This window comes from Antennarius striatus, chromosome 5 (genome assembly GCF_040054535.1).
Source record: "Antennarius striatus isolate MH-2024 chromosome 5, ASM4005453v1, whole genome shotgun sequence".
Lineage (NCBI taxonomy): Eukaryota > Metazoa > Chordata > Actinopteri > Lophiiformes > Antennariidae > Antennarius > Antennarius striatus.
The window spans coordinates 22,771,738-22,789,897 of record NC_090780.1 but is presented as its reverse complement, the minus strand read 5'-3'; the positions used below and the strand labels follow the sequence as shown (position 1 = coordinate 22,789,897).

The window sequence follows — 18,160 nt, the reverse complement described above, 5'->3', positions numbered from 1 at the left end:
CTAATCAGATTAAGAGAAAGATAATCCCGGGTGGAAAAAAAAAAATTGTATCATAAACATGTCCATCATGGTGTAAAAAGGAAGCTGTGATGTTACTATCATCTCTTTTTTTATTCTAATATTTTACATTTGACTTCAAAGTGAACAGGAAGTGATTTAATTTGGAAAGTAGTGCTAATGTAAGCCAAAAAAATATTTCCCAATAACGATTGGGGTTTTTTTGATCAAAATTATGTTTGTAAGCAAATGAATAGGCCTCTTTCTTACATCAAGTGCAAAGCATGACAAATGTAAGTGCTTACACATCAATTGCATTTAACCAATTAAGGTAGCTGCTGTGCCTTGTGCGTTAATGGCTCAGACAGTCGAGACAAACCTTCTGTTTCTGCTTAATACTGCAGGCTATATACGTCTCAAATCCTGTCATGGACATATTGTGAGCTGTTTTCCTCACCATAAGAGTTGGTTTTAGTTGAAGTGCTGCGGTGTGCGTTGGACGGCCGGTCTCGTTTGAGTCAATAAATGAAAGCAAGCTTGCAATTTGCTGACTTTTTAAATCTGCCAAGAGAGTTTTACATGTATATAAGCCAAATCGTCGTCAAGAAGACGAGTCAATCACTCAGGATGAACCCAAGTGTTGTAATTCGTGGCTCAGCCAACCAAAGAAGCACAACATAGCCGTGCTAATGTCAGCTGAATACGACAAACTGACAAAGTTCTAGAGACACTGCTGGAGCCACGCAGGTACATTTATATCCATAATGCCTGACAAATGCAATTAATATAAGTCACTTTGTCACTTTTTAATGAAAATGTTCGGAGTATAATAAAGAAATAATGAAATTTAAGCTGAGGCGTTATTAAATAAAAACTTTCTGATCCATGTAATCATTCTTTCTAAACTTGTGATTAACCACAATCAATCACAGTCTGTTATTGTGATTAACTCGATTACAATTTTTAGCGTGCACCTACAAAATGACGCGAAAAGAGAAAACTTGACATTCCCTCAGAGGGATGTAACTAGAGGGTAAATGCTGCCAACCATATGCTGTATTCATGAGAAACAAATATTTATCTACAGCTGCTGACAGAAATCAGAGGACAAACACTCGCCATGTAATCGTGAAATAAGGATATCCTATTTTATGAAGTGTTATCCTGACGATGATTATCATGACTATGCTTATGAAAGCAGAAGCATATGCGCTGACCGCGTAACGGAAAAGTTCCTGTTTCATTTCCTATCAATGCAGCTGACTGCTCAAACGCATCTTGAATACAGGTATGACCACCAAATGGTTGGTTTGTTATTTTCCTAAATTTAAATTCATTTCTACATACGTTTGGAGTGTGAACTGGCAGTGAAAGGTGCTAGTTCACCTCCTGAGCACCAGCGAGGTACCCTTGAGCAAGGCACCGTCCACTTACAAGTTGCTCATTGGGGTGTCTCACGAGGGAGATGCCCACTGCTTTACCTCTAATAATGTCAACAGACCCCCTGTGTGTGTGTGTACATACTTGTGTGATGCACTAACTTGACTGGAAAAATAATTTCCCCTACGGGGTTTATTATAACAATCACACCAACACCAACAATAACAATTAAAATAATAATAATAATAATAACAATACAATTATTATTATTATTATTATTATTACCAGGTGTATGGACAGATAATTGACCCACGCCATACGATAAGTGAATCCTGGTTACAGCAGCACACTAACACACTCCCATACTTCCATATCCCCATGAGATTGCTATTCCCGTAACCATCTCCCCCACCAGCAGGTGGAAATCCATCGGAGCTTCCAGCATACGACAAACAAGAGTCCATCCACTGTGGAGCGGAGTGGAGACATATGGTCTTGAATAGAGATGTGCCACCCACATGCAGAATTTGATTAAAACGGAATGAGGTCCTGTTGAGGTGGTCTGATAGTCATTATTGTCTTGTTATTGGATGTCAGGCTGCTGATGACAGATTGAGATCCATCTCCGTGTCTACGGGACGTCATAAAATACCAACCACAGATGAATGAGTACGGGAAAGGTTGTTCACTTCCAACAACTTCCTGTGCTATAAGTGCTGAATATGTATCCTCATGTTTTTTTCATGGCCTACTTTCTTGTTCATTGTTAAGTATTCAGAGTTTGGGGCAGTGTTACAAGGCTTCATTATATCTGCTGAAAGTTTCCCTTTTATTCAGAAAGCAAGGGCAACCGGCTCATGAATAGAATCTTGTAATGGCTGTCAGGCCATATTGTGATGGTGTCACCTACACAAACACAGCGCAACAGCACAACCTGTACAACGTACTTTGATGAGCTGGAAATTGTCATCGCAGGAAAGTGGTCTCAGCAGGTCAAACAGAACAACACGTTTCAGGATTTACCTTCATCGCTCTCTTTTAGGCGGCTCCATTTTCATTATTCATCAAAATCTGTGTTACATCCTCCCATGTCACAGTGTTATGCTTGTATTTGTGTGAAAATATACAACACTGCATATTTTTTTTTCTCGAAAGCCAAACAAAAAAATAAAAGCACAGCTAAGATTCATGACTGTGCTGCTTTCTGAATTCTTGCCTCTGGTGCAGCATGAAAAAAACAATTCTCCAAGGCAACAAATCCTACTGTCAAATGGCATTAAACTGCTTCTCATCATAAAACCAGAGAAATTCAACAACAACGCACATTTGGAAAAAGAGCGTTTCAAAGTACTGTACTGAATCAGTCATTCTGCAAGTTCTAATCATATATTAGAGTCATGTATACGTCATGTCATGCCAGGGAAGGCCTAGGGTATTAGCAGAATCTGCCAATAAAAATATTGTTAGGGACCTGAATCTGCAGAAAAACCATGTGAATGCAAAGGCAGCCATGGTTTAAAAAAACATTTGAAATACCAGATAGTTAATGTTCATATTCTATGGTAATGAAGTGGAAAAAATGACTAAGCAAGAGACATATATCAAAAAAAATACATAACCAAATGTAGAAAATTTCTGTTACACGTTTCTCAACGAATCCCCACGAAAAGAACAAATCAGCACTGATTCGGTTTTTCTCAGTTCAGTAATGACTTAAAACAGCTGGGGTTGGTTTTTTTAATAGAGCTTAATTCAAACAGGCTGAAATATTACATTTATTGTCGACTATAAGTCAAATTAATGCACATCTGGTGTCTCACAGAATGGATATTTTCATTTATTAAAGTGTTTTCAGGAGATAAATGCATGAAAAATAAAAAGCAAAAGCTGCTGAAATTAATTCAAATGTAACTTCATAAACCATTGAATGATGACAGAACTTTCTGGACCACAGAAGTCATTTATATATGTTTTATTTAGGACACAGCGGAGATATGGCGAACCAGAAAAAACCAAAGACACACCCAATGCTGTGTTTATAGAATCTGTTATATGCAAGAAGGACCGAGTGACAACTTATTTAATTTATCTGAATGGCACAGTGATAGGAGCATCTATTACAGCTGAGAGGTACAAATCACTAAAATGGACTTCTAATTGACAGGCTGTATTGGTTCTTTATATTAGCAAGGAGACAAGTGTCTTTAGGGGTCTTTTCATGTGCGGAAAGATTCCTGACATATTGGAATTATTTCCCCAATGACTCTCAAAGCCAAAACCCTTAATTGTATTACTTCTGCATAAATTGGAAGATATAGAAAGAGTCAGCGAAGCGACTGTTTGAGAAACAAATACAGGCTCATCAAAAGGACTGAAAAGGCTTCTAAAATTTCAGTGGGAAAAAACAACAAAAAACTCCCAAATGGATTAAATGATTCCAATCAATTCTAAGTAAGTAACATTTCTTACCACAGCAGCCCAGCGCATGGACTGGTGATATTTGTTAATGGGCTGACAGTTGGGTGATTGCCATCCCAGCAGCTGCTGATTTAAGAAGTTCAAGTTAGAGGAGGAGAGAGGCTGTGGAAGCATAAATCTTTTTGAATAAATTTAACTCCATCCAAGCAGCATGGTCGTCCCATCCACTTCATCAATTAAGTGTTATGTGCAGCAGCTGATGGAGAAAAAATGTTTGCACACATCTACCTCCGTAGAGTCGTAAAAAAAATAATACCTCCATTTGAATTTGAATGATACTTAAAGCAGTTCTGGGAAAGATTTGGATAGAAATCAAAAATCGAGAAGAACTTTATTATGGTTTGGACTATCCCACTGTCAGGTTAAAAAAAAGAAACCTCTCTCTGTGCTGCAAACTGGAATTTACTCCTACATACATGTATTTCGTTTGATTCAAGATTATCTCACATTGCATGACTTTATCTCATATTAACATCTGTTAGTGACCTCTAACTGCAGACAGAGCCGGGCCAGCTGTCCACTTTACTGTCTGTGTTACATCAGGTTAATCCTTGGTGTGTGTTATTACTGTGCAGCTTGGAGGTTAGTCATCTGACTGTAGGCAAGAAAATGCATTTGCATATCCTTTGTAAATTATTATTCTAATAAATCTAAGGCATACTTTGCCTTCAGCATGGAAAACAAATAATCACGACTTTGAAATCATAATGGAAAAAAAAAAAGCTCCAATCAAGACTGATCACACCTCTTCACTCAAGTATTGCTAGAACCACTTTGAATTTTTTTTTTTTTTTTGCAGTCTCCCATAGCGTCAGGTGGAAGGTATTGATTACCAAGAAACCATGCCGGTACTAGCTCAAATGAACATGAAAATCTTCCAAACTGCAAAAGTTTATCTGAAAAAAATGTTTCGAATCTAACAATCTCATTCTGTTTGAACCAAACAGTAATTAAAAATTCCAACATATCGCTTTACCTCCAGAATGTGGGGGCGGGCCGCACAGCAGAACGACTCCTTGGCCTTCACGGACTGAAACGGAGCTTCTTCTATGAGTCTTGAAGTTTTCCAAGTCTAAAAGCAAACACATGTAAAAAAAAATAAATAAAAATTAGACAGAAAATACATCTGGTGCATCTGATCTTTGAACACCTGAAAGCATTGTCATGGAGAAAAAAAATGTTTGCCTCAATATCTTTTCTTACTTTTATTCAAGGTCACATCCTATGGAGCCTAAAGGAAGCAACAAGCAGCAGGTGGTGAAACACAACAGGCTGGTGGTTTATTATAGGGCTCACACAGATAAACACAACACACACTCCAACACACAGCTCCAGACACTCCTTGGCCTATATTTCATCAGACTGCTGGAGGAATCTGAAGTTTAACCCTGACAAATTCAGCTCCTGTAAACTCCACAGGCCAAGGTTCAAACCCACACCGCGCAACAGAGTAACCAGCAAAAACAAATTACATACAAACGCAGCAATTTCAACCTGTGTGTATCCATCCTAGTTTAAGAACACTTTCAAGAGGGAAAATTCTTTGGGTAGTAAACAGCCTTTGGCTTTGCCTCTGGCCAAATCACCCCCTCCCTGTGTGCACCTCAGTATGTGGATATCCAAGCATCACTGTAACGGTGCCACAAATATCAGAGACGAGTGACTAAAGGGTCCCGATGGGAACTTCTTTTGAATGAAGACAGCAATGTTTGCTTAAAAAGTTTAGTTTTATAGAAGGAAACAAGGCAAAACATCATGAAATTTTTTTTTATTATGTGTGTAGAACTGGTCAGGAACTTCAGGAACTCTTTGACCTCTGTCTTTGCCAACCAAGGCTACATTACGGAGTTTTAAAAGTAACTTTTGTTGGCTGCCCAAGACTTATTGGCCACCCATTTTCACAATTGTTAAAAAAATCACACATCGTGATTTCCTGGATTTTTATTTTTTTATTTTTTATTTTTTTACATTTTGTCTCTCACACTTGATGTGTACCTATGATGAAAATTACGAACCTCTCTTATCTTCATCCCTAAATAAATATTGAAGGCTTATGCTTGTTTTTTTGCTGCTGAATCAAAACAACACCTTGAAAATATCTCTCTATGCTGCATCAATCCTACAGTAGAAACGTGGGTTGGAATTTTCCTGCCACAGGTGCTTTTCATCCAAACATGTGGGATCCTGTTTAATTGCATATCTGAGAAAAAAAGGTTCAGATTTCAAAGTTACAAATGAAATTAAATAGATAAAAACAAAATATGAAAACATCAAAACACGGGGATTTGTGCACATAAATTTTCATTAAAAAAACAGACTGCGACAAAAATCAACTTGTAAGCACAGAATTTCAAAAACACAAACGTTAAATGTTCCGAAATAGTAAAATGAACCAATTCACTGCTCAGAAAAAATTAAACAGATTTCAGCTTTTCTTCAGACATGAAACATGACCAACCGGCAGATGGGATGCAACCCATTCCTATGTACCCCCTCCCCACTTCTTTCATGGGATAACTCATAATAGGAAATAATAAAAAAAATATTACTCAAACTTCATTGGAATTGTCTCCAGTTCCTGTTTTAATATTCTTTCCATCTGTTTGAATAAAACATGTGAGCTGCTTTTTGCAAGATGCAATAAAAAAAAAGACGATTTTTAATGTTATTGTTGTTTTTGTTGTCCAACCACATCTCACGTGACCAAAACAACATGTAAAATGTGATGCAAAAACATTCTGTACATTTTGTTCTATGTCACCTCTTTGCTGCTCCACCAGCTCAGAGTCTTTATAACCGCGACGGGTTTCCATGGAACCTCCACTGACAAATGGGTCACGTTCTTCATGTGCATCATGATTTATTCACTACGTCTGTTTCCACTGCATTTTGTCAAATTTAGGTTTTATTGATGCACTAATTTTCCATCTCAGAAAAGCACGAAAACTTTTTGGAATAATAGTTGTTTTTTGTTTTTTTCTTTCAATCTCAAGCTCCAGCGTTCTCACTCAGGATTTCATCATAAGTGCACATTCAAAACCGTGCATAGATTCCCTCTTCCCAGTTTCCTCTCCGTGCAGCGGGATCACCTCCTTTGTTTGCTTTGCTGTTGAAACGGAGCGGTGCCTACTTCTTCTTTTGAAATATCTCTTGCGTGCTTTAATATTTCTCCTGGTTTTAAAAGTCAAATTTAGTGCACGTTGTCAAACGATAGCTTCACCTTTAAGCAAGAGAGCGAGAAAATGAAAAGAACCCCGACTTAACTGTAACCCCGCTGTAGTTTTTATATTTGGAGATAATGAATGGAAGTCTTGCTTGAGATAAGTGCATAATGGAAAAAAAAAGAGTTGAAATCAATAGTGACACACACCCACTAATAAAAGCCAAACAACAATCCGCAGCCTTGCTGCTAAGCAGAGAGGGTTCCTGTGTCTGGTCACACATGAGGGAATTTAATAGCTCTGGTGGTAATCAGGTTACCCTTCATTCATCACACCCACCACTGCCGAACATCACAAAGCTATTCCTGGTGTGGTTTAAACAGCAAAAACAATGTTTAACTAAACCCATGTTCATTTGAAAATTGATTCAAACAATAGCAGGTTGTCACAAGTTCCAGAGTGTCTAATAAAGAAGGCCTACATCCCAAAATAGTGCCAAGGCAGTGCATTAAACAGGCTTGATAATCAGTCCTCTCTCCGCACAGAAGCAAAAACCTTTCTTTTGTTTTCATGCTGGTCACCACAGTTTTCTTTAACGGCTGAAAAACACAGAGGAGGTGGTTTGGTTGAGCGTTAGAACTTCCAAGACTCACATCCAAATGAAGGATTGGACTGATTATAAATACATATTGTAAATAATATTGGAACATCCGCACGAAAAGCAGCAGGAAATCATAAATCAATCACTGCAGGCTTTCTGTTACTACTAATCTTGGCAAACAATCACAAACATTCAGTTATTCCATTTGTCTCGACAACGCGACACAGTCAATATTTGAATCCATCAGTATATTGATTTCATCTATTAGTATCTAGATATTACATTCAGATTGTGTGATATACAGGGACTCAAATTATTCAGACATATTCTCCAAATTGGTTTAATTACCCTTTAGTGTAACCCTGTTCAGTTCTTGAGCAGCGGTGCGACGCGAACGCTCGGTTTGTAGACCTGCTTGCTGCAAAAGTGCAACCAATTCACTTTCACATGAGATTACTGATTAGTTCAGCTCCGAGTGATCTAAATGTAAAATTATTGGGCTCACTGATTTATGAATAAGACTATAAGGTCAGTTAATGCAGGTCATATTGGCTCCAGGCCAATCAATTAAATACCTGCCTATTATTATTTCTTTAAACATAAATCTTTTTCTAACCCACGAGCAGAGTTTAACTAATAGCCGTCTGAGATTCTTATGTTCTATTAAAACAGCAGCTTGGGATATTTTTCTGAAAGAATAAAACCATATTTGATGATTCACTGACAGAGAAAGGGAGGCGATCCCAACCTGTATCTGATTCTGACGGCCTCTCCTTATTGTCCAGTTACCCGACGGCTGCAAGAGAGGATGTGTCGCCGAAACTGCAGAGGGTTTCATCAAATGATTTTCTGTGTTTGTGCAAGAGGGAGCGGGGGTGTGTGACAGTGAAGGGCAGCAAACTCTATGAGGAAGAGTGTAATCCCCCCCCACCTGGTGAGGAAATTATTATCTGTAGCAGCAGACTCAATAAAAGTAGGACAGAGTTTGTGAGCTGGTCTTAGATCCTTTTTGGGGCGGCTCAAGCACGCCTGAAACAAAAGATGGAACCACGTTAGAAAAAAAAAATCACACACTGGGATGACATTTTAAGGTGAAGCTAGGCTATGGTTACAAAATGTATTTCGAGATCAAATGCAGAATAAATAGAATATTCAATTAAAACAAATACATTGAGTATTAGTTTCACATGCATATACTGGATTATTAGCCAGTGGACGGTGTTGGTTAACGCTCATTAGCTTAGCGAATGGACTCACAGTCACTATATAGGTTCCATTTCCTCCTTTATTATGGGGAATATTGATAGCCCTCTTGGTCTTTACCCCTGGACTGAAAAGAAGGTCCAGTTTGGATTCAGAACATGCAATTATTCTAAATATAAATTATTTAAAAGAACATTAGTCAGTGAAAAGGAACAACTGCTAGAGTACAATTAAAATGACCTCATATAATTCATCTAGACCACAAATCCAGCGTCCTAGAATAAACCATGAGCTACACTGTTGTACACATTAAGTATTTGAAAGGATCCATAATGTTTTATTCAAAGGCTACAACCTGAAGAATTAAAATATACGCTACCATAAAACTTTATTGCATCATCTGAACTAAGTAATTCCACCTGTGGGCAGATATGTCACGTTAATTTTTGCTGGACTCAATAACTGATGATGATGATGACGATGACGATGACGATGACGATGACGATGACGATGATGATATACAACATCATGACGGCTAAGAAAAATTTCTTTTTTCATTTTCTTATTGCAATATTGAGGTCAGCAAAAATTCTAGATATCAATAAATAAAACAGTTTTGGAGATTGACTCATGATGGCAACAAAAAAGGACAAACATGGCACGAATGTAAAAAGATTTAAGATGTTTTTTTGTTTTTTTTAACAGGTTTATGATGTGTAGAATTCAATCCTCCCCCTTGTGCTTGAATTCGGACATTTTTTCTACAGTTAGTTACTTTTCAGTGGCATTTTAAGTAAATCTGTCTGTGTGGTTATCTATTAACCGTCCATCAGAGGTGATTAGTGTTGCACCACGGCTAATTGACTCGCTCTGGTGTCACTTTATCTACGGTCTGTGTTGCACATGAGAGATCACTGATGGGAGCTTGAAGCTGAAATACCTGTCTAGCGATTTATTCACCGCTGTGCCATTAAGTTACATGAGTTCTTTTGGCTGTACATCAGTGACGTTTCCATTTTTGGATGTGCAATAAAAGCAAATAAAACAGCTTGATTTGGTGGACAAATGGTTGTGGTTTTTTTTCAGCCTTGGTGACAGAAGCTTTTCATGAGCAGGCCTGCCACTTACTTTCATCTAAAGGGGCTGATAGAAGGTTAGATTAAAGCACCCAAACCTCCCCAAAATTTGAGCCTGTAGAACAAAGAGGAAGGGAGCAAGAGACATCTAAGGTACTGAATTCATTCCAAAAGATTTTTTTTTTTTCATTTTGGAGGGGGGCTCTATTTTTGTTTTACCTGAGATCAAAGCTGGTGTGATTTGTGAAGTGGCAATGCTGCTGGTTGGTGCAATGCTGCACAGACGTGGCCTCACCCGTGCTGAAAGCGTGCAGGGATAGTAGGGAAAAAAAAAATCCAACAACCCAAACACCTCCCTGTCCAAAATCCCTCTCAACAGTACAAAAAAAAAAAAAAAAGAGAGACCAAAAGAAGCATTGTTGTCAAAAGAGACCCCGGACAACGGCGCAAACATAACTCACAACGTGATATGAACGTTTGCTTTAGATGCAGGGGCGGACATCCCGGTGGGTGGGTGGGGGGTGTTGACCAAAGGCACGCTTTCCAGAGTGCGCGCAGCTGTGCACATGTTCACTTTGAGGTGAAAGAAAAAAAAAAGCATGAAAAAGCACCGCGAAGTTCACGTCAAATCACGTATCCATTAAATTTGTCACATAAAGGAACGACTGGGGAAGCCGTGGCGCAAGTAATTGTCCCTCATAAAAAAGCGTGGTTGCAATCAAAATCAAAAGGGAAGCGGCTAACAATGATTAATCGCCTCAGAAGAAGCAAACGTGACATCCCATCTAGATCCATTAGCATAAATTATTGCAAACTTGAGCTGGCATTACAAACAATGATCCAGATTAGGCTGATGATCACATCCCAGACATTGGAGCTTTCCAAATGCCAGCGTGACTTATCATACTTCAACAAGCCCGTCCAACCATGACCGTGTGATTCATCCGTGTGTGTGTGTGTGTGTCTGTTTTTGCATTGTGTTAGAGAATACATATATGTGAGACCTTGTTTTATATGTATTTATTACTTCAGAGAGGTGTCGGTTCAACTAGGGTCAGGATTTGGTTTAACTCCCCTGAAATAAACTCTCCAACACGATGCAATTCAACAACAGCAACACAGACTAAATGACAGCCTAAAATGATCCTAAGCAATCCCAATCAGTTTAAATCCAAACTTTATATTCATTTTCTATTAAAGCCATAATGAAGGGTGCATTTCTTTCCCTGTTTTATTGAGCTGCATTATCTTTGGCTTGGCATAGATAAACCAGGGAAACTAAGGGTTCCTAGTTTAGAGAGTAAAATTTAAATGCAGTTTAAAAAACAAAAACAAAACATGAATTTATCCAGGACGTGTGCATAGATTATTTTATTCACTTCAATTCAAATTGTTTTATTCATGTCTCCAGGAGTATGTTACGACACAGAGGTGTCATATAATAACTGAAAATATTGGCAGACATTTTCCCAAAACACAAGCAGTGTTAAAATGAGATTGGTAAAGCCATAGTTGACCAGTAGTGTTGGATTGGGAGAACTCAGTCGGTGCTAGTGTCCTACTTTTGCTGTGTAACTTGGGGCTATTAAAACGGCAGACAGGGAGCACGGCTCCATTTACTTTTATTTGGTGTCTTAACAAACTTAACTAACTGTGCTAATTTTAAAGCCCACTGCGTAAGATTTAAGCCAATAAATGCATGATAAATTTCATAATTACATTTCAGGAGAATAAACACCTGAAAGTAAGAATTACTGTACTTTGATTGGGCCTTGTTGATTCCCAGGAAGACAGTCCTGAGTCCAAATCCAACTGGGACTGCATGGAGTTTGCTTGTTCTGCTGGATCTGAATTGTCCGTGCTAAGGAAGGACATCGCCTGGGGAGAGTTGAGTTACTTCACTTAACAAGACTTGTTTTTGAAAACTACACCATCATCTCTCCTTCGACCAATCCTGACACATCAATAAAATGATGCTGTCTGTGCACTGGGAGCATCACATCAGACAATCTTCTCTGGATCATTCAAGCAAACAAAGATGTACAAATACTCTTCTCATCTAGGAAACGGATACCTCACATTTGTTTTGCTCATGTTTACTTTGTACTCCATAAAGACTGAAATAACCTCCATAAAAGCTTTAACAGACTGTCTAAACTAAAGTTTTGCATGTGTAGACATTACAAATCTCAAAATCTCTTTCATTTAAGATAGTTCCGAACCGTTCCTTACTTCTGGAAGCTTCAAGGATTCTCTGCAACCATATTGCAGAGAATTACATCTCGATGGTGTATTGCAGATAAATAGTAAAGCCTGGATACACCCATTAGCTGTTTACAGCTCATTAACTAAGTCAATATACTCACTCCCTGGTATCACAACCAAGGGAAGATTTATTTGCATTTAAATGAAGTATTCATGTTTCCCTTCAAGGCTCTGAAGCCTACAATGACATCTCAAATGATTCCAACTCCATGCTTGACAAACCATGAGCTTGTCTCACATCGATGAGGAGCTGTAACTTCTTATCAACTCCTACACAATGCAGGAAATGCTTCCAGGCGAGCGTATATATTAAAAAAAAAAAAAAAAAAAAAGTCTTGAGAAATGGTCCTTTTTAGACATCGCAGGTCATGAAATGACACCGTGGAAACTTTAACACTGAATAAATTTGTCACTGCATTCTAAGCAGCACCCACGTCGGAGGCCCCCTCGTTGTATTCCACATATCGACTATTAAACCTATTCATCAGTATGAATTACGACTCTACATCTTTTATATAATCACTGATATAGAATCAATAGACATACTAATCAAGGGCAGTGAGTATTGAGTGGGAGCGCCCACTGCCCATCAGTTATCCTTGCCTCAGGGGTGGGGGGGGGTAGACAGCCACAACCCTTGTAAGGAGTAGCATCATCCATCAAAAGTTTGTGACATGGACAGGAACGCTGAAGGATTTGGAGTCACGCCAACTCCAAAGAATAACCTTGGAGGCAACTTGGAGCATATAGACAAATAAGTGCTCAGCCAGCAATATCGTTTTGCAGTCGAACTGAGTCTTAAGTGTTTGTTTGCACAATGTATAAGTAGAAGATGAAGAGTCAGGATACTTGTGCACAACTTATCTATAGTTAGGCCTAGTAAGACAAAAAGGAATACCGTAATCCCTCGCGTATTTGCGCCTCAAGATGTCCGGCTTCACTTCATTGCAGATTTTTAGTAGGTAGTCACGTGATACCGTACGCGCATTCTATTGGCTGACGGCATCCGGAAGTGTGCTGCATTCCAAGACTTACTTAAAAGCTCTTTAAACGATACAGTGAATTCACAGTGAATTCAAAGTATTTTTTGACCACACAAATATTAATGGCACATGCTGCGCATTTAGAGGAAAGGTCCAGTGTGAAGGTTTACAGATAATATTCACAGAAATCACACCTACACCGGTTTCTACGGCGGCCCGTAAAGGACATACCTCAAACCTGACGATTTTCAAACCTGTGGATGCTACAAAAATCCAACAAACTGGATCTTTAAGTAATCAGTCAACAAATATTAGAAGGTTGGTTTAATATCAGTATGGGTAGGTTTCATTGACGTTTAAATCACTGTAAATAATAAAATAAATAGTTTGTCGCTATATTGCGGAAGTTTGTTTTTTGCGGGTGGTACTGGAACTCATTAATCGCAAGTAACGAAGGATTACTGTCCCACAAAGTTTAATTAAAATGTAATTATTCAGTTTAATTTTGACTTCCTTGCAGGTCTAAACTGAACTCCATTATTCTGCTGCGATTATTCATTGTAGCTTCAATGAGACAAATAATACAGGGATAGATTACTCCTCAGGAGCACGATCAAGACACCGATGCCTCTTTAATCAAACAAAAGGCAGAAATCATTCACAATCAGGGCTAAATGGATAAATTAGGAGGCAGAGCATGCTCACTGAAAAAGGGCTTGCGCTCCCTGTGACTGACTATCTGGATTTCAATCAACTTAAAACACCAAAAACTTAAAACTTAAAAAAAGTTTGTTTCAGTTCTTAATCACCAGCTCACGATGATGTGTGAGAGACTCGTTGAAATTCTTATTAACTTCTTGCAAACAGCATTTCAACCACATTCGTCTTCTGAATGCACATGTAATGGTCAGATGGTACAGAAATAATTAGGGCAACAAATGATAACAGCATCTATCAGGTTCAAATTAATGGATGAGCTAATGAAACATTAATGTATGCACGGCTGCAAGACCTTTGATATGTTGTTCTGGCATGTAAAATCAGAGGCCGACCGCTTGAATATCACATGTAACCTCGATAAATAAACAAGTTTATCCACTTGCCTAATGAGGCAAGAAATGCATCGTTCATTATATTGACGGTGCAGAATGATATCTTGGACATTTGTTAATTTTAAATGTCAGACATTTTAAATATCAACACTTTGTTTGGTCTTTTCCACTGTGACCACAGAACACGCAGTGAGCATGACAGGAGAACGGTGTGTTGTGTACGTCAGGGGAGGTGGAGTGTGACCAAAATGCTTTTCAGGAACGCAGACTGGCATCAACACTTGAAACTGGAGCAGGGAAGCATTAAGAGGCTCTCCAGGAGCAGAAAACCTCTCAGCTACTGATGAACTTCCTGTTGTTTCTTAATAGATTTTTTTGTGATTATTTATAGTTGTGTGTTTTGGACTGAAACCCTGGACTTCACACCTGTAAACAAACACGTATTGATTTGGAATTCGATATAACTCCTCAGTTTGACATGTAGTGATGAGTAGGAATGAAGTGGCAGCAAATGTGTGTATCTGTATATATTTTCACACATTATTCAATCTATTCTTTCTTATTTATCTGTAATCTTGTTTTTTTCTTTCTTAATTCTATATTCTATTCTCAATCTTACTTTTTACGTATGTTCTGCAATAAAACAACCGTAACGAAAAGCTTTTACTTTCTTTTGGATTAATAATTCTGATTATACATCATTAATATAGATGATTTTTTCCACATACCATAATATATAATATTATTTGATAATGGAATCATGTGAATACTGGTGTGTGCAGTTATAACCTGTATAAGAAGCACATGCCCGTCGGTCGCTGAGCAGACTTTATAAAGCAGTCAGTCTTGACTGTTGACGTTGCTGCTAGTATTGACCTGCATTCACTGTGCTTGATAAAATAAAAAGAAAGCTTCATCTTGCTGAAAACATGCCAAGAACTCAACTCTACTCCTTTTCGAACGCCGTCTTGACCGCTCGAGCAAGCCAACACATCCAACATCTAAAGGATGCTCGCAGCAGTGGTTGGATCGACTTATAATAACCCACAATGGGCTTGTTCATTATGAAGAAAAAAAACCCACGGGATGGTATAAATCAAAATCCAAGCCTCGACTGAGCGGGACCTCCACATATTTCACAATTGCTCACTTTTAGACGTTGCCTCCCTGCATTGTTCTGTCGATAGTCTCATTAAATGGGGGACACACCGATTGCAGGAAGTAAGAATCACAAGACTGTGCAAAAGTAGATCAAATATCAGACAAACTTTAGCATTTGATTTGTCAAGAGAAGCATACGAAACATTTAGTCTTAAATGGAAGGAAATAAGGATCACCTGCAAGGCCGCTTGCATCTAAAGAACGCATAGTTTGAACTTTGTGTATCTGTGGCTGACTTTTGTGTATGAGAAAACCTCTACATACTCTGTTTGCCTTACATTTCTATGAGACTCACATGACACCTTCAAGTAACACAAGTTGACCTTTAAATCCACTTGAATCCCCACGCATCAATCATGCTCTGGAGTTAATTAAGCTACACCATGAGTAATAAAGAAGATAGATGGCAGCCGGTCATACATGTACAGTCCATCCTGACTTTGTGACAATAACTGAAGGCTGGTAAGGTCAGAGTCCAGCAATTGATGGAACTGTCATCCTATCATAGCGGAAATCCACCAGCAAGATCAGACCGTAGATTGACTTTTCACCAGACCGGGGGACCAAACAAATAGCCGAAGACATATTGGTGGCCTTGTCCCCAAACGCTAAACCTCAAAATCTAATTTGAGCGTGTGATCACTCACTTGCTGTTCATGTCATCATTATTCCTGTCTGATAACTGACACGTACAGTAGGCAAATATTGATTTCCTGCTGCTTCAGGAATATGAAGTCCAGAGGCTTTTAGACTCATCAAGATGTGTCGAGCCATCTATCATCTCGATGGTCAGAAATCAGTAAAAAAAAAAAAAGAATCATTGTACATTACATACCATTAATCTACCAGAATGATGGTGCTGACTTGGCATTACGGAGTTAGGTGTTCTGTGTTGTTTATTAAATCTTTTCAAGGTGGTCTGAAATGATAAACTTTGGGTTGACTTGGTATATTGCGGTTCAACTAGTCAACAGGATAAGTTACCAGAGGCTATAGTGGATTCATATCAATATATCAACTTGATAAATATATATAACTGGAAAAATGTTTGCTTCAATCTTTCGTAACTCCACAGCTCAACATATCAGCAAAACAGTATGTATTTTTAATTACAACACATTCTATTGACAGCTATAGGTATAGCTTATGGTGTTGTTGCAATAGTGTGTAACAAACGAGGATAATATGATTGTGAAGACCCAAATAAAGACTTGCAAATCACATTGATCTTGTAAAAATCTTATAACTATTCCCTTTATACAAATTCTGGATTCAGTTGATGATCAGGATTACCATAAAATCTATGGGGAGATAGGAAAATTACAGCTATCAATGTAAGACTACAAGCATTAACTCTGATGTTTGTTTGCTCTCTGTCTCAGAATGCCCAGTTGGTGACAAAAGTGAACCAAAATATTAAAGTTATGGTCAAACGGTTGAAGAGTGTGTTAAAATTCTTTGCACAGCTCTGGGAAGCAAAGCGGAGCTGCAGATTCTGGCGATGATCCTCGTAGGATCATCTCCGCTTTCATATTACTTTCATTGTCACTTGAAAACATTATTACAGAATCACCATTAACGGGAGATTTTTCTTGCACCGCCTCTTTAATAATAGAGAACAGCACTTCTAGCAGTTATATTATTTACCACCAAGAAGCCTTGTTTTGAGTTCCCTTACACTTTTTTTCAAGATTGCGTTTCATCTGCCGTGATGATTCAGACTAGACTCTAGTCAGCAGTCGTAGGGACTTAATAGTTCCCCAGAGATGTGTTTTCATCTTCGTCATGTTATCAAACAGAGACTCTCTTTGTTACCCCAAAGTGTCTGCATCTCTCTGTTTATCGCAAGCTCACAAACCAAAAAAAGTGAGCCCGGAGAGGGACGGAATATAAATAAATACTTACATGCAAAGGTTAGACTGGCCTCTCGGCTGACGATGGTCCCAAAGGAGTTGGAGGCGAGGCACTGATACGTTCCAGCATCTTGGTCTTTGTTCAGATGGTTGATGCGGAGGTTGCCTCCAGACAAGCTGTAGTGAGATCCAGATTTGGGACTGATTTCTGTGCCGTTTAGTTTCCAACTGGAAAAAGAGAAAAAAACAAAAAAACAATCAAGAAAATAAATTTCTGAACTAAATAGATTAACTTGTTCGGTGTAGAATGGTGAGATGGAAGACGACCAATGAACGCCTCAGCAAAGAGAATGTGACCTCCATGTTTGGTTGTGTTTTAAGAGGATTGAAATAAAAGATGTAGAGAGTCCAGAAATCAAGCCCCCCAGCCCAGAGTTAATCTAAACAGCAGTGAGCCATTGTGGTGCCAAGGACTTGACTTCCTGAGAATAGATAGCCTTGCAGCCCATCCATCTTGCCAGACCACAGTCAAACTACATAAAAATGCTGCTTAATCATGATGCTGTGACAATTAAAACAAATACCCTCTGCATCGCTTCATGCTTGTGTATTCCGCACTAGTCACGGGTGTTAAGGGTGATCAACGGAGAGCAAAAAATCATCTAAAATGACAACAGATGCTAGTGAGGATACACATTATCAGAAAAAATACAGGTGGGAGGAAGATCAGTCATTTTAGAAAGAATTTACAGCCTTAATTCAGACAGGGCAAAAAACAAACAAACAAACAAAAAAAACCCCAGAGACATTATGATTTCTTATCAACGATGTATAACCATCTAATCTATAAAATGTTTTGCACGAATTAGCGAGGATGAAAGAGCGTTTTATGCCTTATTGGAAAATGGATGATGGCGATTTTGATCGCAATCCAAAAGTGAACTAGGTGG

At 38.5% G+C, this 18,160-nt stretch overlaps 1 protein-coding gene across 1 annotated transcript in view; it reads right to left on the bottom strand.

The window, feature by feature from the left end:
- The window catches only part of cntn4 (contactin 4), an 84,032-nt gene that overhangs the window by 53,878 nt on the left and 11,994 nt on the right, over nt 1–18,160 (bottom strand). Inside the window, exons 3-4 of the mRNA XM_068315823.1 lie at nt 17,263–17,438; nt 4,832–4,927 (exon numbers count right to left, since the gene is read on the bottom strand). Of these exons, the coding sequence (XP_068171924.1) occupies nt 4,832–4,927; nt 17,263–17,438 (272 nt within the window). The remainder of the gene's footprint in view (nt 1–4,831; nt 4,928–17,262; nt 17,439–18,160) is intronic.